This window comes from Etheostoma spectabile, chromosome 18 (assembly GCF_008692095.1).
Source record: "Etheostoma spectabile isolate EspeVRDwgs_2016 chromosome 18, UIUC_Espe_1.0, whole genome shotgun sequence".
NCBI classification, from domain to species: Eukaryota; Metazoa; Chordata; class Actinopteri; order Perciformes; family Percidae; genus Etheostoma; species Etheostoma spectabile.
In genome coordinates, this window is record NC_045750.1 from 5,465,591 (window position 1) to 5,489,423 (window position 23,833).

Sequence of the window (23,833 nt, forward strand, 5' to 3'; positions counted from 1 at the left end):
AAAAGAACTTTAATTTAAGTTAAGTAATTACAATTAATTGGGCTGCCTCACATAAAATCTGCTTTGAAAAGAGAGAACAAACATCCTGATGAAATTGAAATTAAATGTCTGGGTGACAACACAGTTTTTTCTGTGGGTGTATCACTTAATATGAAATACTGTACATCCACATTACTGACAGTTACGTACATTAACTTACGACTCTTAGTCCGAGGCTCATATTCCATCTTTCTGTCTTACTTTGTTCCAGTACAACAACCCAGGTAAGAAGATTTTATTGTCCTCAAACGTATAAGAAACCTGTGCTTCCTGTGTTTGTGAAATTGTATTTGTTTCATCGGCAACATGATAAAATCACCCAGCTCCCAGTCTGTGTTCGGGGGGGGAACCGTCACCACAGTTAAGAATAACCTGAAGACCGTCCTCTTTGATAAAGCTTATAGTTGGGGAGTGAGGAGCTGCAGCGTTTGCCGAGCCAGGCCAACCTGCTTCTCCTCATAGTCGTCTTTTTGGATCCTAAGTAGGTGATATTAAAGATCTTCTGACTCCTAATGAACCTGTGCATGGATCGGCAGGTCGTGGCCTCCTGGTTGACTGACTGGTGACGTAGAACTAAGAAGTAGGCTGACTGGCTTTTGCAGTTTGGACCCCTAAACCCTGGAATGGCCTTCCTGCAGAAATTAAGTCAGTCAAATCTATCGTTGCTTTTAATTCTCTTCTTAGAAAGGCTTTGCATCTTAGTGTGAATCTTGGTTCATTTATTTATGTTGAATTATGTTGTTTTAATGTATATCCTGTAGTTGTGCATCACTTTCAACAGTTTACAAAACTAATATAAAAAAAAAAAAGCTTAATCATTTTGAAAGTGTGTCTGTTTTATTATATGTATAAATATGTATATATTTCATCTAAACATTTGTTGTGCTATTTGTCAGTTCTCAGCAAACCATGGAGGGAAATAAACTGGAGGTGAGTGTGTCTGCACTTTTTATCAACAAAATCTTTCTTTCGTTTTTTATGTCTGCTTCCTTGTTTCATGACATCTTGATCATCTTCCAGGTTGTTACCTTTCAAAAACCAGGACATAAAATAATGAAAAGTTTCTATAAAATCATATTCATCTATACTGTAATGTATGTTTCCTTTCCTGAGCAGAGACAAACAGAGGGATCTGCAGTATGTAAGGAACTACAAACCTAAAACTGAGGGCCAGCTGCTCAGGATTCTACTTCATGGTCCGGCTGGAGCTGGAAAATCTAGTTTCATCAACTCTGTCCAAAGTGTCTTACTCGGCAGAATGTACACACTTGCTTTGGCGGCCAACACCTTTAGCGGCTGTTTCACCAAAAAGGTAACGGGGGAACTTTTCATTGTTTTTCTAAGATTACATCCCATTACATACAACTTTGTGAACCTTTATGAAACTTGATTAGATTAGATTAGATTCAACTTTAATGTCATTACACATGGACAGGTACAAGGCAACGAAATGCAGTTTGGGTGCATGATATATACTAGTTTCATAAGTGCATAAGTGAATAAATATGGAAATGAATACTATTATAAACAGAATTTTACAGATGGGTTTGTCCTATGAATATAAAATATAGATAACAAGTATTGTGAGCAAGATTTACAGCTGGATATGTACTGAATATGATATACAGGTGGATATTACTATAAGTAGAAATTTTACAGATGTGTACAATGAACATAATATACTAATGGTTTACAGAGTTTACAGGTGAATATGTACTATGAATATATATACAGGCGGCTATTATTATAGACAGAATTTTCACAGATAGATATAAGTTAGGCTAAAATAATGTATGTGTAATAATTTGTTTAATTATTTACATGTATACATTTGTATATGGGGTGCGCTCTACCAAGGGGCTGTTGCATAAAAGTAGACTGAAGAAATCCAGGATAAGTGAAAAAGCGCAGCTTGACGTAGTGTGAGCCGCTCATCGCAGCTTAATCGGTTGTACGTTTGCCGATCCAGGATGAACAGGTGGAGCTATGTCAAGCCAGGTGTAGATAGCCGGGATAAGTGCACGTTCATGGCTTTTTTAAATAGACCACGGTATCATCACAGATTTACTGATGCGGAAATGGAGAAGACACATTGTTCATACTGTAAACAGAGCAGCAGCTTCTTGTGGAAGTATGATAACACATTATTTATAAAAAAAGAAAAGAATAAAAAAGAAAAAACAAACACAGCCGCTGTCAAGATACAGCTATAATCCATTCCGGATAACAGGAATATCCTGGCTTAATCCCTTATTCTGGTTTTGTGCAATAGCCCACATGGGAGCTACCCAGGTGCCCCAATGATTTTGTTTTCAAGAAGGCAGTTACTTTAGAAAACTCTATAGAGACCCACTACAAAGCCCAGTCGGAGACACGTCTGAATGCAAATACCAACAAGTACACATTCTGTACTCAAGGACTCGAGTACTACAGCGCTGTGGTTTACTATATGCTGGCTGGGTATTGATTGCTCAGTGTTACCTGCACTCTTTTTTTATATCCGCTTTATAGTCAGAGATGGGAAGTAACGAAGTACAAATACTTCGTTACTGTACTCAAGTAGATTTTTCTGATATTTTTACTTTACTTTACTATTTATTTTTGTGGCAACTTTTTACTTCTACTCCTTACATTTTAACACAAATATCGGTACTTTCTACTCCTTACATTTTAAAAATTGGCTCGTTACTTTCGTTTTGTACAAGAGGTTATGTCGGGGAATAGCGCGGACACGCGCCACACACCGCGAGCGGGTGCGCGCGCTACACGGAGAGAAAAGTGAGAGAAATGAAAAAGAGAGCTGAGGATAATCAGATGAGAATGTGTGTGTGCATCTTTGAGAACTGTAAGTCGTATAACTCATGTTGTCGGTTCACTTAAGCCTGTTGTATTGGTCTATAGTTCTTCACATTTAAAGTAAGTTAGCTAGTGATTCTGATGTGTTCTTCACCTGTTAGCTGGGTTGCACGTTGATTTTATTGAAGCATCAGCACACTTTCACCAGCTTTATTCGCATGAGTTTTTTTTTTTACTGAACTTCAGATGCTGTAATTCAATTGACAACTGGATGGAAACTTAGCTAGAGAGAAGTTGTCTCCATCCGTGTTTTAACAGACACACCTGGGGGAGTGGACAGATCGTTACGTTAATCTAGCTAACTTTCAATTATTCATCGAGTCTAATATCTATGTTACTCTCAATCCATATTCATCAAATGGAGGAACATTACTGTATTGTTTGACGCACAACTCAACAATTCATCTCATTATGTGACAGCACATCTATGAGGCTTGATGGCGCTAACGTTCACAAGATATGGATGGTGTTACGTAGCACATAGTAGGTTGGATGGTGTTAACGTTAGCACATAGTAGTATGGAGTGTACGTAGTATGTAGTATGGATGGTGTTAACGTTAGCACATAGTAGTATGGATGGTGTTAACGTTAGCACATAGTAGTATGGATGAGTTGGATGGTGTTAACGTTAGCACATAGTAGTATGGATGGTGCTAACGTTAGCACATAGTAGTATGGATGGTGCTAACGTTAGCACATAGTAGTATGGAGGGCGACATGATTGAAAATGAAGAAAACAGCAAGACATTCCCATCATCCTCAACCTTATCTGAGAGAGATATTTGAGACAGTAGGCATCAAGAAGGACTCCTGGTCAATGTGCTGGGGAACTTCTTCATTAATGTCTGTTTAGTCATTCATATTTTAATCCTTTATTTTATTTCCAGAAGCCATATTTGAGCACATACATAAATGTAGATTATTTTAAATGTTTGGGGGAAAGATTAAAAATAGAAAATAGATCTGTGAATTCTCACAGAATCACAACTGAATTCATCTTGCTAATGAGTCGGAATTTTATTAACCTGGAGTCCCAGTTTCTGTCATAATAATCATATATGTTATGTTTTAGGCCTATTGGCAGACATCCATTTAAAATGTAGCCTTTGTCATATAAAAACATGTCCTCCATGTCCACTGGAGTTCCTCGGCGTCTCTCCAGTAACATTTGTGCTCCGGGTAGCTTTGCATAAAAAATAGTTGTCACTTGCGAGGCTACTTTCACTTTTATACTTTAAGTAAATTTCCAAGCCTGTACTTTGTTACTTTTACTTGAGTAAAGAAGTTTAATCAGTACTTCCACTTTTACTAGAGTATTCTTTAACACAAGTATCTGTACTTCTACTTAAGTACGGAAAGTGAGTACTTTTCCCCATCTCTGTTTATAGTACACGACCTACAAGATCAAAAAAGGCGCAGAGACCTTTTACCCTTTTGTCTTCAATGACATCATGGGCCTGGGTCCAACCATTGGGGTCCAAGTAAAAGATGTAAATCTGGCTATGAAGGGAAAGGTGAAGGAAGGTTACAAGGTACAGTTCCTTTGCAATGTTTTCCACAAAATGGGTTAATGTTATCATTTTTTAATTATATACATGTTACCGCCGCCTCACAGGCCACAACAAAAGAAGAAGATGCACAGTAATGTAACAATGATAAAGTGACATTTATTAAATGAGAAAGATGAGATGGGATTGTCATAATAAGTGTGAATGAGGGTGTATGGATGTAGTGGAGAATGTGAGGTGCATGTTGTCAGTAGTTTAAGCGGAAACAACTAAACAGAGAGAAATCATGCTGGTGCGTGGTTGGGGAAATGCAGCCGCCTGGTCTCAGGACAGGCGGGGTTAGGGTGACCACCCGTCCCGCGTAGCGCGTGCGCGCACAGCGTTTGAAGCCCAATTCACGCGTCCCGCAAATTGAGACCGTGTCACGCATAATCAATGCTTGCTCAAAAAAAAAAGTTGGTCGCTCTATATCTTGGAGCCCGAGGCAGCCAAACGAACATTAGGCTCGTTGGACATGAACTGCGCCTGTAAAGTAGACGAGAGCAGGCGGCAGCAGCCGGGGGGTGGTGGGGGGGGGACACTAAAAGCTGCGGTAAAGTCGGGCAGTTTCCAGCCGATTCCAGAACAGGAAGTGACTTTAACACTGTGGTGCGATTCCGATTTAATAAAATATAATCAGACCCACATATCAGCTGGAACAGTCTCTAGTTTTAATTGTAGCTCTCAAAGTGCTCTACATGCGATCTGATGATCTGATTTTAATTAACAACACACTGGAGATGATCTGTGATCTGAACGGATTTAGTCTCTCTGACTTCTAAACGTCACTATCAGCCAGAATGTCCAGAATATGTCTTTAAATCAGACAAATAGTTAAAATCCCTCCGATTCGTTGTCATGACAGCGCAGGCACGTGCATACCAGACACTGGGAAGGGACTTTCAGGAACGCGCTTTCCAATTCAAAACTGGAGAAAGAGCCCGAGTCTGAGCAGTCTGAGACCCCCCCACCATCAGTTAGAAAGAGAAGGGGGGTACAAGGAAGACTGGGAAGACTCTTTTGTTTAAACTGTTCCTGTGGTGTTGAGCAACTACAATTCCTGTTAGTCCTATAATTTTATATTAAAATGTATTTAAAGTGAATAAATTGTAATGAAAATAAAATTAAATAGCTAAAGTAAATCGTAAGTGGAAGTGCTCTGTCAATTATATTATAATTGTATGAGATTTCAAAATATTAATCTTTATTAGAAAAAAATACACATTGGTTCTATTCATGAGCTTACATCAGCAGTTACACATGTTCAGGGGCATAGGGCGTTATTAATATACTATGCAAGGTGGTAGAAATGGGTAAACCAGTATTAGTGAGCCTGCCCGTGGGGGGGGGGCACCGCTTCGCCAGGCAGTGTCCCACATTGTCCCTCAGAAACATACCACTTGTCCCCCCTTGGGCTTATTAGCAGGTGGTCACCCTAGGCGGGGTTAAATAGCCCGGGAGGACCGGCCAGGTAGCGATATTACAAATCACACTATGGCCACGCCAAGACCCGCCCTTCAATACCATTTATTGGCCAGGACGCCATGACAATGCAAGGTAACGTAACCCCATTTGTACAGGTCCTATCCCCTGACCAATCGGCTATCCTAACCTTAACCACTCGAGGTGAAAGGCCTAACCAACCATTCACGCTGTTTTGTAGGGCGGGTCTTAGCGTGGCCATAGCGGGATTTGTAATTTTGCGGCCAGGTACTCCCAGTCATGTCATTATCGCATCCACTACACCTGCAAGCTGACAAGACAACCCACAGTACACATGCATGACAGGCCCAGGGCTATCACATACATTATATATTTCTATTTATTTCTATTAATTTACGGTCATTTACTAGATATTAACTTGTTTTCCAGTTCAATCCTGATTCTAAGTTGTCAAAGGATAATCAGTTCTACAACAAAGGTCCAACCAACAACGACAAAGTGCATGTTTTGGTTTGTGTCATTGATGCCAACACATTATCTCAACTAAGTGAAAATATTGTGAAGAAGATTCGCGAGATAAGGAAGGAAGCCAGTGAACTGGGTGAGAGCAGACATCTCTGTTTATCCTTTTCTACATATTATTTTTCAATAGATAACTTTTTTTAAAAAGTATCCTGTAGCTGTAATCCACAATTTACTTACATCATGTATCTTTGTTTGTAGTTTCTGTAATCACAGCAGCTGTGTAATTTCTAGGTATTTATGTCAGTTACACGACACAGTAGTTTTGTGTTCTCCTTGCAGGTATTCCTCAAGTGGCCATTCTCACCAAGATTGATCAGGTCTGTCCTGAAATCAAAGATGATTTGCAGAACATCTACAAGATTAAGTGCCTGAAGGAAAAGGTTTGTTTAATAAGTAATACTACAAATCTGTACATAGATGGATGGAGTCACAGTTGAAAATGTATTGAGTTATTCTGTCAAAACATTGACAAAACCGAGGGGGTCCTCACAGACAGATCCGTTGTCCCTGACCCCCAGAGTTGAAACCCCAGACTGCGTGGACTGCTGACGCGTGAACTGCCCTCCGTTTAGAAGTGTACAATGTTTTCGGTTCATTATTAGACTGTGGCGGGCCCATTTGTTTTTTTGGTTTTTTTGTCAAAATCCGCACTAAAACTCATGCCAATAGAAAGGTGCAAATAGCAGAAGCTTCCTATTAATCGGCCAAATCCGATTTGAATTAAATAAAATTTGCAGATGTGGGCACAGTCCTTATGCAGTACATTAGTACTACTACTATATGGATTCTGATACCCAAACTTGGGGCACTGACTAATTCCCAGAACGCATCACATACCAGAGATCTTTACTCAGGAAATACAGAGAAATTCAAATCCTGACTATTTTTTCCTCTGCACACACCTGACCAATTGCTGCCTATAGTGGCCCTAATGTAGTATTGTAGAATTGTATTGTTACAAAAACTGTTGGACATTTCAAGTTCCAACTTTTATTTTTAGAAGCACAATTTAAGCAAGTCATGGCATTGTCCACGCTTACAGTTTTACAGCAACGGCTGCTGCTTTCATTTTAAAACTCATGATGGATCGTAATGTCTGGCTAATCCCTAATTAACTTAATAACATCAGTATGAGTCCAAAAGCCTAAACTGCCATTTGTTGTCTTGACGTAGATGGAGATGTTCAGTGCCAAAGTGGGAATTCCCATGAACTGCATCTTCCCTGTGAAGAACTACCATGAAGAAATCGACCTCGACAGTGACGTTGATTCACTGATCCTGAGCGCCCTGAGAAACATCATCAACTTCGGAGACGATTGCATCAACAAGTAGAACGAAGGATCAGACTGACGTGTGTAATCACAGCATAAAAGGCTTTAAAGTCGCTATATGTAACTGTCAGTTTGTAATGATTGTAGCTTTGGACAAAAGCAGTCGTGTTTTACCACACCTGCTGTAGTAGAGGTGCTGTACTGCCCACTGTATATCACTGAGTTAGTGTTACTGGGAGGTCATGTTGTCTTGGTGAATGTTTTGCTCAACAAGAAAAACAACTCAAGTACATTAAGAGAAAAAGTTAGATAGTAATAAAATATAAAACTAGACACATTTAACAAAGTTGCATTCAACAAAAATCATTCAACAAGTGTATTTTGTCAAGTAATTGTGACATTTAACCAATATTTGAGATGTGTGAAATACTATTTTCAAAAATAATCTCAATAAAAACTATGTAAAAAAAGACTAAAATGTTTTGACTAAAACTAGAGTAAAAACGCAACGCAACGACTTTTAGTTAACTAAAAATCATAAGTGAAGGACTAAATATGGCTACAAAGGACATTTGGCACAAGACTAAGACTGGGCGCCCAGTTAGCACACCTGGTAGAGCGGGCGCCCATATATAGAGGTTTACTCCTCGACGCAGCAGCCAGTGTATTTTGTCAGGTAATTATAACATTTAACCAATATTTGAGATGTGTGGAACACTATTTGACTCAGGATTCTCCTTCATGGTCCGGTTGAAGCTGGAAAGTCCAGTTTCATCAACTCTGTCCACGGTGTCTTACACGGCCGTATGGACGCACACGCTTTGGCGGACAACACCTCTCATGGCTGTTTCACCAAAAGAGTATAAAGAGTTTTTGATTCACAAATTCATTGTCACATAAAAACCTTGCAAATCTTTACGAAACATAGTGGGCCCTGTCTTACACCCAGCGCAGCGCAAAGCCCATCTTTGCTCGTTTGAATAGCAAATGCACCTGCGCCCATCTGTGTGCTGGTCTTACAGGGAGGTGTGTTCAGGTGCATTCTGGGCATGCTTGTCTTCCAAGGAGGTGTGTTCAGGTGCATTCTGGGCATGCTTGTCTTCCAAGGAGGTGTGTTCAGGTGCATTCTGGGCGTGCTTGTCTTCCAAGGAGGTGTGTTCAGGTGCATTCTGGGCGTTCTGGTCTTACAGGGAGGTGTGATCAGGTGCATTCTGGGCGTATTGCTATCTTAATGGCATTGCGTCATTGACCAACAAAAACCTAAAAAAAAAAGCAGCATTTCATTGTTATTTGAACAATGAATTAGTAAAATGCTCCTATGGTCATGCACAGGGACGCATACTATGGTTGTTACACGCACATGCAGAAGATTACATATAAAAAACGATGGTGTTAACCATTCACCCGGTGCACAAACCCGCTAAAACAAAACTTATGGTTCCATGAGAACAGCAGCACATAGTCAGAGAAATATGAAACCATGTTGAGGTAAAGAGAAATATGAATGCTGAATGAATGAATAAGAAATTAAACTAAATAAAACTATTATTCAGGAAGACGGGTTCCTAAACTTTGTGCAGCAGTGACACAAAAACTGCATTGGCCGGTCTTATGCTCCATAGTGTGTAGTGTGTGTTTTGCTTGTGTATTTTCTCTTCAGGTGGGTGCTGTGCTGGTGACGTCACTCCCCCAGTTGAAGATGATCAGCTGCTTTGGTAAAGATTTCTTTAAGTTGTTTGTTTTACAGCAAATGACTTGATTTATCTTTGATACGTTTCTGCCTTTCCCTGAATTGTCCCCAGGTTATTTAATTGTTCTGTCCCATAGCTGCTCCTGGACACGCAGGACGTAACAGTCCCTGTTGAGACAGATTCACCTTTTGGTTCCCAGTCCTGTAACCGGTCAGTGATCAGACTTGTGGCTGTGTGTTGAGGCGGTGTGAGACTCTGTTACAGCAACAAGTTTAAAATGGCTTTGAAAAGAGAAAACCAACATCCTGATGAAAATGAAAGTAAATGTGTGGTTTAAGAAGTGTTCAGCTTTTGCAGGCCCTCAAATTAAAGTGAATCAAGCAGTTTAGTTTAAAGATGAGTGGTGCTGCCTCTTTGCATGAAATAAAAAAGACAGAGAAAAAGAACTGCGTTGAAAGAGAAAACCAACATCCTGATGAAAATGAAAGTAAATATGTGGTTTCTGGTGCTGTGACAAAGGGAAATGTATGTTATATGTGGGGGTGGATCACTTATTGACATTACAAACAACCACATACAGCATTTGTCTAAGTGTTAGATTCAGTCTTTCTCGCTCACGTTGTTCCAGTACAACATCGCAGGTACCAAGTTTCTATTACCCTCAAATGTGTTGTGATAATATAATATAATATTATAATATTGTGCTTCCTGTGAATGTATTGTCAGTTTTGTGTCTATTTTGGATCCTAAGTAGGCGATATTAAAGATTTTCTGACTCCTTATGAGCCTGTGCATCCTCTTAGATCGACTGGTCAGAGAAGTATCTGGTTTTTGCAAAGCCTTAAAATTAAACTGTATCAAGAACTTTAGTTTAAGTAAAGTAAGTACAGTTAATGGGCCTGCCTCACATAAACTCTGCTTTGAAAAGAGAAACCAAACATCCTGATGAAATTGAAAGTAAATGTCTGGGTGACAATACTGTTTTTCTGTGGGTGTATCACTTAATATGAAATACTGTACATCAACATTACTGACAGTTACGTACATTAAGTCACGACTCTTAGTCCGAGGCTCATATTCCATCTTTCTGTCTTACTTTGTTCCAGTACAACAACCCAGGTAAGAAGATTTTATTGACCTCAAACGTATAAGAAACGTGTGTTTGTGAAATTATATTTGTTTCATCGGCAACATGACAAAATCACCCAGCTCCCAGTCTGTGTTTGGGGGGGGGGGGGTGGAACCACAGTTAAGAATAACCTGAAGACCGTCCTCTTTGATAAAGCTTATAGTTGGGGAGTGAGGAGCTGCAGCGTTTGCCGGCCAGGCCAACCTGCTTCTCCTCATAGTCGTCTTTTTGGATCCTAAGTAGGTGATATTAAAGACCTTCTGACTTCCTAATGAACCTGTGCATGGATCGGCAGGTCGTGGCCTCCTGGTTGACTGACTGGTGACTAAGAACTAAGAAGCAGGCTAACTGGCTTTTGCAGTTTGGACCCCCCAAACCCTGGAATGGCCTTGCTGCAGAAATTAAGTCAGTCAAATCTATTGTTGCTTTTAATTCTCTTCTTAGAAAGGCTTTGCATCTTAGTGTGAATCTTGGTTAGTTTATTTATGTCGAATTGTGTTGTTTTGATGTATTTCCTCTAGTTGTGCATCACTTTCAACAGTTTACAAAACCAATATTTAAAAAAAAAAAGCTTAATCATTTTGAAAGTGTGTCTGTTTTATTATATGTTTTAATTACTTAAAGCCTGGGTTTTGTGTTAAATTTTTTTTAACTTTAGTTAATACATATTTGGATGTTTGAAGACCGGAACAATTCAACAAGGTGTGGCAGGACATAAAGTGGTGTGTGTGTGTGTGTGTGTGTGTGTGTGGGTGTGTGTGTGTGTGTGTGTGTGTGTGTGTGGGTGTTGTGTGTGGGTGTGTGTTGTGTCGTGTGTATAACTGTGGGGAGGTGTGTCTGTAAGAGTGTGAGTATGCATGAGTGTGGTTTAAGATCCGGTGAAGTAGAGGAATACTGTTAACTAGTATGAGCTGTAGTGTGATTGGAGAATGAAACTACACAGTATGCTGGTATACAGTATGTATTACTTCTTGATGAAAATAATACAAATGACACATAATTTGGATGTGTTTTGATAGCCCAGTTTTATTGTATATATTTACCACTTGTTTCTTTAGGATTTGGGAGAGAAAACTCCAACCTAAAGAACACGAAACTCCTCCACGTAAGATTGTTTAAAAAACAAAACAGGTTCTTATTAATGGACAACTACACATTATTGCATGTTGGGGATATCTTTTGACTCATCTAAACATTTGTTGTGCAATTTTCAGTTCTCAGCCAACCATGGAGGGAAATAAACTGGAAGTGAGTGTATCTGCACTTTTTATCTGCTAAATCTTTTACTGCACAATCAACCTTGTTTCCTTGTTCCATGACATCCTGATTAACTTCACAGTTGTTTTGTAACACCTGGGTTCTATGAAATATAGTTTAGTCTACTCTAATGGAATATTTCCTTTCCCTGAGCAGAAACAAGCAGACCACTCTGCAGTATGTGAAGGACTACAAACCTAAAACTGAGGGCCAGCTGCTCAGGGTTCTCCTTCATGGTCCGGTTGGAGCTGGAAAATCCAGTTTCATCAACTCTGTCCAAAGTGTCTTACACGGCAGAATGTACGCCCAGGCTTTGGTGGACAACACCTCTCACGTCTGTTTCACCAAAAAGGTATCACAAACTGTTTATTGCGTCGATTCAATTCAAGAAAATTGTATTTATGCTATTCAAATCATAAGAGTTATCCTCAGTCCATCCAGAAAAATGCAGCGATTTTTTTGTAATTGTTGCGGGCAAAAATCCTTGATGATGCGTCACGTTTTCTTAATAAATGCAAAGGAATAGGCAGGATGTTTATGTAATTTTGTGCAATGAAATTGCTGGAACTTGCAAAAACTTAACAAAAATAACGCGTTATTACGTCAATTGAATTATTAGATTAGATTAAATTCAACTTTATTGTCATTACACAGGTACAGGTACAAGGCAAAGAAATGCAGTTTGGGTCTAACCAGAAGTGCAATAGCAGTAAGTGCGGGATATACAATGGTTCCATAAGTGCAGAACATGGATAAGTACTGATTAAATATAGAAATGAATACTATTATGAAATGAAACAAACGAAACAAATGAAATTGCGATTGCACAATCGTGTTTTTCTGGAGGGACTGGATCTTAAGACACTTTACAGATAGAGTAAGCACATTTTTGGGATTTGGGTCTGGATTTCCAGGCTGCAAAATAACTGCGCTTTTCTCTTTCTGCTTATTAGTACACGACCTACAATATCGCAAAAGGCCCAGATACATTTTATCCTTTTGTCTTCAATGACATCATGGGCCTGAGTCCAACCGGCATCCAACTGAACGATGTCAAACTGGCTATGATGGGAAAAGTAAAGAACGGTTACGCGGTACAGTTACCTTGCAATGTCTTCCACAAATTAAGTTTATTATTTCAATTATGTACTAAATTCTATTTACTTTCTGCCATTTAACTGGATACAAACTTGTTTCCCAGTTCAATCGTGATGCTAGGATGCCAGAGGAGGGCCCATTCTACAACAAACAACCAACTGACAACGACAAAGTGCATGTTCTGGTTTGTGTCATTGATGCTAACACACTAACCTGCATGAACAAAGACACTGAGGAAAAGATTCGCCAAATCAGGATTGAAGCCACTCACCTGAGTAAGAGCAGAAATCTCTGAAAACATTGAGTGTTTAATCGATAACAAAAAGCCACACTGGGGCCCTGTTTACGTTACGCTTGCACGTGAAAACATAACATTTTTTAATCAGATGTAACTTTTGTTTAGACGGCGACCGCGTTTTCGGGGCTTAAAAACGCAAAAAAGGGAAACCCCCCTCCAGAGTGAAAATCTTAAAAACGCTCCAATGTCATGCTCCCATCTAAAGAATAAAAACGTAAAAGTCTGCAGCCTTTGATGTTGCATTGAGGAGAGGGAGAGAAGTAGAAGGAAGGTTTACGCAGGTGCGCGGACTTGGTAGTGTTGTGTTGCAGTGCTTCAAACTGCCACCTAGCCACCTGGCGTGCATACTACATCAAATTTTACACACTATTGCGTCACCATATGCATGCAGATCCCCCCCCCCAACACTAGTCTATACGCGGAATAAAGAGTGAGAACGCAACGCCACTTTTGCATTTTCTCTTCAGTGCGTCTACGTCTAAACATAGCCTGGGTATTAAGCAGTCCCTCCTGTGGCTTTAACAGTTTCTTTAATCACGGAGAACAACAGTTTTCGTTTTCCTTGCAGGTATTCCTCAAGTGGCCATTCTCACCAAGATTGATCTGGTCTCTCCTGAAATCAAAGAAAATTTACAGAATGTCTACAAGAGCAATTACCTGAAGGAAAAGGTATGTTTTCATGAGTAATATTGTGGATTTGCTTTGTAATGGAGGCACAGTTAAAATGTATTGAGGTACAGTATATTAATTAAATTGTTCAGTATATGAGCGCTACCCAGAACTTATTCTCTTCCTACATGTATATCAGTTCTGATCCAAACTTGATATCCTGCCCAATTTTCTAATTCCTACCACTTACCAAAGATCTGTTTTCGCCTTATTTAAAGCCATGTGAATCTCTCTGTCTAGATTCAGATCATTCCCCAAGAAGAGAAGCTGCAACTTCAAATCAAGTCTCAATTTTTGTGTGCCCAATCAGTCCCTCCAGAAAAACATGATTATGCAATCACATAATTCAATGCACAATTAGCCAAAGTCTGCCTATTTATGTGGGGGCCGGATTTTTTCAAATACGCCACACTTTCGCCACATAAGTTGCCGATTTCCACGCAAAACAATGCAGGGCTGGCATGATTTCACAATCCCTGCGTTTTCGTTGCAAAGAGTCACATATCATAATTCTTTAAATTAAGACCAGTAGTCAATTAAAAGCCGTTAGTGTCCGGGGGCGTGGTCAACACGGACAAATTACGGCCGGCCTCAAATTAGGGCCGGGGAAAAAATAGTGTGGATAATCTCCTGCGTGCCTTTCATATAATGTGGCTTCAAGTTTACCGTAATGTACACGCCTACCAATTTAATTTAACAGATTTAATAATATATTCATGCTTTTTTTTCCGGGTTACGGTACTTATGTAAAGTATTATTTTCCTAACGGTATTTTAGTCTATTTTAGGCTGTATGCGTTACGCAGCCGAGTGTGCCACCAGGTGCCACTGGATGGCCGTACCTGTTGGATGTAACGCGGGTCTCTTTAGTGACACCAGAGAATTATGGATCTGGTGCTAGTGATGGACTTTTCAACAACAAAACAAAAATACTTTTAAAGTATGCAGAAGAAAACTTGTGTTGTTGTATGTTGTGTTTGAACATAGATGGAGCAGTTCAGTGTAAATGTGGGAATTCCCATGAACTGCATCTTCCCTGTGAAGAACTACGATAAAGAAATCGACCTCAACGACGAAGTTGACTCACTGATCCTGAGCGCCCTGAGAAACATCATCAACTTCGGAGACGACTGCATCAACTTCCACAAAAATCAGAGTCGTGCTTCTTGTCAAAATTACAATCTGTGACATCAGCAGGATTTATGATTACTTTTTACTTACCACATTTGTATGTTTATTACTTTAAAGCCGTTGAAAACTAACCTTTAAATCTTCAGTTTGTCTCAGTAATATGGAATATCATTGACTAAATAAGCAGCCATAAAGTTAAAAAAAGGACATATTTGGGTATTATGAGTTCACTCAACCGCTCAGTTTATCTGCTACTGTAGGAATATGTAGGTTTGGTTTAATCAGATTTAAATTACATATGTCATGAGATCATAAAACATCTTTTTCAAATAATTGAGGAGAGCACAGACAAAACATTCTCATGTAAATTGAATGAAATTGTTCTATCTTTGCATATTATGTGTTAATGTAAGAATTCATAACTTATAATTTGAAAAATTAGTTTTCAGGACCTTTCATTTGCTTTCAGTAATCTAACAGAACAATTAGTGTCTCCGTCTTTATAAATAGTTTTGTTTATTGTAAACAATTAACTTAATTTTGAAACCTACATAACTTTATATTATTTACACAGGTCCCAAACATACAAAATAGTTCTGGCTGCATCTAGAAAACCAAGTCTTATGTTATAATATTTCACCCAATGTAACCAACATGTGGCTTCAACAACCAGCTAAAATACAGTAAATCTGCTTTTTCAACCTTCAACAGGATGTGATTATTTTTTAAGAGTTATGTTTCCACATGTAATAATGTTAAATTACACATGAAACACCTAGAGAAAATACATAATTTTCCAGTTACATTGATTAAAATACAAGGCAACAAGAAGCTTTAATAGTATTATATTAACTAATATATGGTTTGGGGAATTGGGACCTCAGACTAAAAAGACTAACCCTTGTGTTGTCTTCCTGTCGACCGTGAACTTATTGTCTTTCCAGGTCAGAATTGAAAATTAACTTATTTTTTCTGACGTTTTTGTTGCTTTTTTTTCAATTCATGGTCAATTAACCTAATTCACATGACATGACATTATACATTTTTTTTTGTTTAAAAATGCAGAAATTATGAATTATTTTGACTAAAAGTTAAGATCAGAGGATGTTGTGTGTTGGATTCTGTTTTAGAAACCTTTAAAAAAACATTCAAATGCTATAAATTTGAATTAAACACCCAAAATTTAATGTAAGTAATCATTAATTTTACATGTAAAGAACGTAGTTCCATATGATTCACATCTATGTTATGTTTGGGAAATTTGGTTTAAAGAAATATATTTCTAATGTGAAAAATCCCTTTGAAAACGGGACCAATTAGACTCGAGGAAAACACAAAGGTTAAATCTGCAAAGATTAATAAAATATATATATATTTATAGATTTATAAATCTATAAAGAATTAACCTTAGCCTCTATTTTGATGTAACAGCGCCTCCCACAGACGGGAATACGTCATTACAGTTTTTAGGAGGTTGTTTTGATAAATAACATAATTAATCACTCAGCTTTCAGGGACATAAATAATGTAGGCCTATTTAACATTTAGTAATTTAGCATTTCAATGATTTAACTTCTAAAACTCATAATTACAAGTTAACGGAGCAAGATTTACTTCCAAGAAACAGCATTAACTTCTTCCTCTGGTTCAACATAAAGCTGAGGCTGAAGTATAGATGTTGAATAAAAAAAGAAGGCACAGCTCCAGCTGCAGAACATAGCCTAGCTGTTTTTAACCTCATGTTGTCCTCGGGTCAAATTGACTGGTTTTCCTATATCCATATTATTTTTAATTACCCAATTGTAATTACCCATAATAACTTGATTGATTCCACACAACGCTCTTTGGGGTGATTTAGATGGGTAATTTTGGGGTGTCTTATTCAATTTCAGAAAACAAATTGAAGTGTTGTTGAAATAGTGTTGAGTAAAAGTTGACACATTCCAGTCTGTGATTATCCATTCAACATCCATTCCTTTAATTTTAGTCTAAATAATTCCTAATTTCTGCTTTTCTAACTCAAACATTAGGTATAATTTCCTATAAATGAGGTTTATTGAACATAAATTCCAAAAATAACTGTAAACTAAAGTTAATAAGTTAGTGTTACGTAGTGTTGAAAATGTCAAAAAAAGTGACAAACATAGGAAAAAAAGTATCAAAAGTGTTGAAAAAATGACAAACGTAAGAAAAAGTTAAAAACATCGATAAAAAGCGAACAAAATTGTTGATTTTGAATTTTTACGGGAAGACAACACAAGGGTTAAAAATACATGACTTTCTAAGTGATATTATTGATCCGGTCTTGGGGGAAATGAATGCTGCATATGTGAGTTTTTTTGTAGACAAATCCACCAGAGCTCACCAAAAAAACAGTGACTGCTTCTTCAAGTCCACCACAAAAATAAAAAAAATCTTCCATCTTCATCGATGGACGTGCACCCAGCGACAAACAATCATTATGGGGCAAAGGGTGCGGGGATGGATGGATGGATAAACAGGAAATTAATATCCAAATATGTATGCACTTAAGGTAGTGGATTTATTAAGTAGATTTTTAATTTGTACCAATGTTAAACCATAACGATTACAGTTTAACCGCTACCATTTAAAGCTATAGTGCGTCGTTTAAGTAATGACAACAACACTGTCGGCGCATCCACATAATACAAGCCTTCAGAGAACGAGCCTTCAGAGATAACGCACTCTCCCCCCCCCCCCCCCCCACCCCCTTCCGCCACACAGTTGCTAGTGGACAAGGAGATACAAAGGATTAAAAAAAACATGATGGACTCTTCAGAAGAGGTCATATCTTCACTTGAGTTTCTGCGTGTGTAAGTTGGACGACGACACAATCTTCTGAGCATTTAATGACACTGAGAAACACAGAGAGAGTTGTGTGGAGCTGATAGTCTTAATTAGCTCATTAGCAACATGGTTCTTGCTCAGTATGAGATCCATTTTTAAAAAATGTTTGTCCAAATTAGTCACTTAAAATACAAATGCTTGGGAAAATTTAATCCAGGTTGAAAAAAACCGGGAAATTGCCTATTAAAGTTTAGAGAATACAACAGCAGTATTTAAATGTTGGGAATCAGTACTTATGTGCTGGTTAGATCCTCTTAGTTTGGCTGAATCGTGCGTAAGAAAACAGCTGAAAGACAGAGAACACTTTAGATGAAATAGCATTTTCTTCTTTTGTAATAATAATACACCACAGTGATTCATTAAATACCCATTCAGAGGGCTGTAACTACAGCTCTGTTACATCACTCGTGATATAGAAACTTTTTTGGGCTTTTAGACAGCCGTTAAATGTGTAAGCTCACCTACAGTTTACGTATTGGCTATGTTAGCATAGGTAATGCAAATAAAATTTCACAAAGAAGTGCCTCTTTTTTTTTTAATCAGTTGAATAAAACCAGATTGATCACACATAAGGTGTGCTAACTCAACAGGACTCTGCATTTGAGTTACATTAAAGTATGAAAGTGTTATATATTTTAAAGTTTACAGAGCAAAACTGCATTATTTAAATATGTTGGGTATCCGTACTTACGTGCTGGTTATATCCACTCTGTCCATGTCAACCACGGTAAAAAAAATGAGAAGGCAGAAGTGCTGGACAGTTTACTCCTTGTTGTCGTCCATTAACACCTGAGTGTGTGTGTGTTTAGAGTATATGTGAGGACTGTGTGTGTGTGTTTAGAGTATATGTGAGGACTGTGTGTGTTTAGAGTATATGTGAGGACTGTGTGTGTGTGTGTTTAGAGTATATGTGAGGACTGTGTGTGTGTGTGTTAAGAGTATATGTGAGGACTGTGTGTGTGTGTCTGTGTGTGTCTGTGTGTGTCTGTGTGTGTGTATATGTTTAGAGTCTGTCGGGACTGTGTTTAAAGTATACGTGAGGACTGTGTGTGTGTTTAGAGTATATGTGAGGACTGTGTGTGTTTAAAGTGTAGGTGAGGACAGTGTATGTGTGTGTGTTTGTTTAAAGTGTATGTGAGGACTGTGTATGTATGGTGAAAGTGTACGTGAGGACTGTGTGTGTGTGTTTAAAGTGTACGTGAGGACTGTGTGTGTGTGGTGAAAGTGTACGTGAGGACTGTGTGTGTGTGGTGAAAGTGTACGTGAGGACTGTGTGTGTGTGTGTGTGTGTGTTAGACCTTTTCTGTTTTTGTTCTCCACTGTGGTTATTTCGAGGTTCCTCTTTTTCTCTGATTGCTACTGATTGTGTTGATTTCACTTCATTGTACTTCACACCGTCTGCAATCAAGCACAACGGTAAGCCTGCAATGATGCAAAAGCTACATATTCTATGTCTACACACTATTCATGTATTTATTTACTTGACTCTTTCTTATCTTACTACACTTCATCTCAAAGGATGTAGAGATTGTTTGAAAAATACCTCTATCTTAGGTGTGTTTATTTCCACATTTAGAACTTCGGTTTGTTTCACAGCACTGAGTGAAGAAATTAGATTGATTCCTTGACAATACTTAGTTTTTATAGCGTTTTTAATCAACATTGTTCAAATATTCACAAACACACAGTCCTGATGGCTGTTCAGCATTTGTGGTCTCAAAAGAATCACAAGTGTACTGGGAAGCAAACCGAGTTTAGTTGCACCAAAGTTCAAATGTAAGTGTTTATAGCAAATTTGTAGTATTAATATATATTTATTTTTTCAATATACCGTCAAATATTCTAGTCCCTCTTGCTGTTTATTTTTCTTCATTCTTATTTCTGTTTAAATGAGGATGGATGAAATATAAAGCATTTTATGTTTGCACTGTATTTATTGAACAATAAATGGATGAAAGCTGCTTTCACTTTCACCTGCTACCTGCATCTGTCAATAATTCACCAGTCTAGGTACAAAATAATGTCATAAACCAAGTTATTATGTATCCCAGTCAATCGAACCAGGCAATCTGATTGGTCTACTAGACATTTAGAATGTGCCCAAATCACTATTAAAGCTCACCATGCTCATCACTAAACATTTTACTCTTACTCTCTATTTTCATGTCAATCTTACAGAGTGTAAAGTGCTGATATTACGCTTTTTGGCTTTCACCTTTCCTTTATTGTTTTATATTTCTTTTTTGTGTGTGTTATAGATCTACAAAGTGAAAAAGCCCAAAGTCCCCCCCCCAAAGGGACTTACCATCTCCAACAGAAAACACTGTTCATAATCACTGCGTCACTTTGTCACACGTTATAATGCTCGCCTAGCTGCTAGCGTGGCACGCCCTCATATTTCTCTGGAGAAAGGAGATTCCCTACTCCGCGTTCCCGAAGCAGGAAGTGTGACATACTGTAGGCCTGAAGTGAGATGAGAAACAGAGAAATATTTTTGGAATAAAACCAATGTCCCCAAAAGGTTTAATTTGATGTAGGAAAAAAGTAAATACATTGCAACATATCGCAGAATGTTGCGAAATGCTTAAAATCGCAAAATTTGGCACTAAGCGGCTAGCCCTCTCAATGCGATCTCATGGGAAAGTGTATAAATGGCCACTTTTAATGCCAACTTATTAGGACTTTTCAGGTCTTTTTAGGACCTCTCATAATTTATGCTTAGACAACAAAACGTCTTAAATAAAGTAACTTAAGTAAGAAACATACTTAACATACATAACCAAAGCCAATGGTTAAGTTAAAATAACTTGATGAAACAAATCAGAAACAAACATCAGTCTGTTGGGTTAAATAATGTTGGATTAATAATTTTGTTGGACCCATTAACCATGAATTTATACTACATCTCACTTCTGGAGCAGTTATTTTGGGCATCTAATATTGATGTGAACAGGTTTACTGTTGAATGACGGTGCTGGTACATGGCATAAAATGCTACGTGAAAAAGCAAAAAGAGCATTGTGAAAACACACAAAATGGAAATGGGCGTTTTTCAAATTTAATTTTGTGAAACCAGGCTAAACTCTGACTTGGTTTATGATAGGATTTATAATCCATGATGATGTTACAGTATATGACCAGTCAAGGTAGGTTAATTATTGTCAAGACAAGGCAGTTTGTTTGTTTTACATAAATAACTATATTACAGGTGACTATACAGCTCGCTCCGATTGGACCTTGGACCCACATTCTTCTTTTGACTTTCTTCCAGTACAACAGGTATGAGCTATACTATAAAGTTTGTGATCTGATGTTAAAATGGTAAATTATGTTTTTGTGAATTTCACTTAATTTTTGTTTTAGTTAAACCCTGTTTTTCGTGAACTCTTTAGTTTTTTGGTATTGCTTAATTAATTATGTTTGGTTGCGTTTAATTTCACTCAGTATGACAGACCTTACAGTCCATAAAACCCTATCAAGGACGTTTGAGAGACTGCATTAGTGAATTCATGGATGCGGAAAAATAGGTTTAAAAAAAAAATGGACTAATGTTTTATAATTTGGGTTGTTTAATCTTTAAATCTGCTCTTTCCTATGAAATATAAGACATTTTCAATGTTTATTCTGCTTCAAGTTAGTAATGAGTGTGATTTGGGATAGAGAAATTGATATAAACAGCATTCAATGTTAATTATAAAAATAGTAAAAAGTAACTGACGATAAATGTAATATAAATCTAATATAACATTGACATTCCTATATTTTTTTACATTTGGATTTTATGTATTTGTTTTAACTCCGCAGCCATGGGAGTAATCTTCAGCTTTCTCAGTAAGATTGTTTTTTAAAGTTATAGGTATCATTCATATAAAGTAATACAATTGTTGTAATTTTTCTGTCTTATATGAACATGTATCATAATTTTCAGATTTCAGTAAACCATGGAGGACAATAAACTGGGGGTGAGTGTGTCTTTGTCCTAAAAGTGATTTTTTTATATACAGTATTTATTAAGAGTCCAAGCTTGATGATTAACAAAATACAAAACATACTCACAACTCACAACGTTAACAAATCCTATCCCCCCCCACCCCCCCACTGTCATCACCACCCATCCAGACAGAAATCAAGAAAAGATGACAATAATTACAATATGCTAGACCATTCAACAAAATAGTAACAATATAGACCATGAACTAAATAAACATATTGAAAAAATGACACTGTAAGCCCATCATTCACATCTCTCACTAGCACAAAGCTTCGGCTACGGGACCCCCCTTCCATCCCCTTAAAATAAGCTGTCTGGCTATCAATAAACCAGTCTGGACCCAGCTGCTGGTGTGTTTATCCATCCGGTTTAGGATTGACCCATCTCCTAGAACAAGTAATCTTGGGCTGAATGGAACCTGGGTACCTGCAATCCGACGTAGGTTACCGTGTATCTTATCACAGGATCGTAGGACATGAAGTTATAGGCCGTCCTCTGTCTTACATTTCCAAACCAACCGGGCTCGCAAATCATTTATTCCTACCAGCGTTATATTACTGAATAAATTGGGGAAAATAACGTGATCCTCTCTGGGGGATAACATTGCACTTTTGTAGAATTTTAAAATGTCGCTGATGATGATGCACCTTACTATTGATAGCCCACTGGTGCTAATGGCACTTTATATTTTATGATGTAGAGATGGTTGGCTTTGTGTATTGTTGTTGTTGTTGGTTTAGTGGTTGTGTTGTTGTGTGTTGTCTGTCAGTCTATCTGTGGGATCTATCTGATGAGCTGTATGCAAGATGAATTTCCGAAAGGATCAATAAATGTCTATCTATCTAACTTGGTGTTTTCAGACCAATTCTAAACAATCTGAATGGAGTCTAATAGAAGTGATGCATACTCTTGAAATGAATAAGGTGCACCCTCACATCGCGTGACATAGTTTTATTATTCCTACAAACTCTATCCCACTCCTCATCATCCAGGGTATCACCACCCTTTCATTGATTGTTATTTTAAACATTGTTCTTACCATAAATTCAAATTGATTAAAAAATCGATTTATTGCCCAGCACTACTTTTATAGAGCATTATGCCTTCAAATTAAAATTAATGCTTGGTGTATTAATAAAGAAATGGAACGAATTGGGGGGGACAGCTATGCTACCTTTAGTCACTAAAGGTAGCATAGCTGTCCCCCCCAATTCGAGGTGAGGTAGGTGTAATAGGCTATACTCATTACCTATAATTTTATTATCAAAATAATACATACTAATACTTGTTGTCTGTGTTGTTGTTAAAGTCTACTGCACATTAATGCATGTTTCCTTCCCTGAGCAGAGACAAAAGTGATCTGCAGTATGTTAATGACAACAAACCTCAGACTGATGGCCAGCAGCTCAGGTTTCTTCTTCATGGACCAGTTGGAGCTGGAAAATCCTGTTTCATTAACTCTGTCCAAAGTGTCTTACAAGGCAGGATGTGCAGACTGGCTTTGGAAGATAACAACTCATTATCCTGTTTCACCAAAAAGGTATTAACAACTTTTGATTGTATTGATAGACAAATAAAAAAAACACATTTGTATGGCGTATACAACATTGCAAAATATGTAATAGGCACACATACCACAAACTATACATGTAGACCAACAGGTAGCGCTATAATTAAGGTAGACGCGTTTTGGCCTATAACTCCCACAGTACACGTCGCATATTTAAAAACCTTACAACCACGCATTCCTTGAATAAAGTAAAATAGTTACATGTAGATTGTAGCCTGACGCCCCCCCCCCCTCCAGGGCAATTCCCCTCCCCAGTTCTCCCTGCACCTGCAGAGACCTTTTTGCTTTGCAGCTACGTGTTCATCCGGTCCCGGGACACCAGCCTGAGCCTCCCTTTCAACAATGAATGAATGAAAAACAGCAATACGTGTTATCAAAATTTGCGCCAATGAGCGGCCAACGGGAGCTGGCTGCAGAACGACTCAATGACCATGAACAGTTTTTAATCTT

The 23,833-nt window shown here is 38.0% G+C and overlaps 1 protein-coding gene across 3 annotated transcripts in view; it reads left to right on the forward strand.

Annotated features, from left to right (window-relative positions):
- Positions 1–591: 591 nt before the first annotated feature.
- The window catches only part of LOC116706814 (interferon-induced protein 44), a 28,418-nt gene continuing 5,176 nt past the window's right edge, over positions 592–23,833 (forward strand). Inside the window, exons 1-7 of one of the 3 annotated variants that reach the window (XM_032543853.1) lie at positions 600–684; positions 936–969; positions 1,156–1,351; positions 4,285–4,428; positions 6,316–6,487; positions 6,691–6,791; positions 7,585–8,036. In XM_032543853.1, the coding sequence (XP_032399744.1) occupies positions 663–684; positions 936–969; positions 1,156–1,351; positions 4,285–4,428; positions 6,316–6,487; positions 6,691–6,791; positions 7,585–7,743 (828 nt within the window). In that variant the 5' untranslated portion in view covers positions 600–662 and the 3' untranslated portion in view covers positions 7,744–8,036. Of the gene's footprint in view, positions 685–935; positions 970–1,155; positions 1,352–4,284; positions 4,429–6,315; positions 6,488–6,690; positions 6,792–7,584; positions 8,037–12,960; positions 13,133–19,148; positions 19,239–21,030; positions 21,102–21,626; positions 21,654–21,750; positions 21,785–23,160; positions 23,354–23,833 lie in introns of those variants that run through there. The other 2 variants (XM_032543851.1, XM_032543850.1) reach the window with 2 other exon arrangements.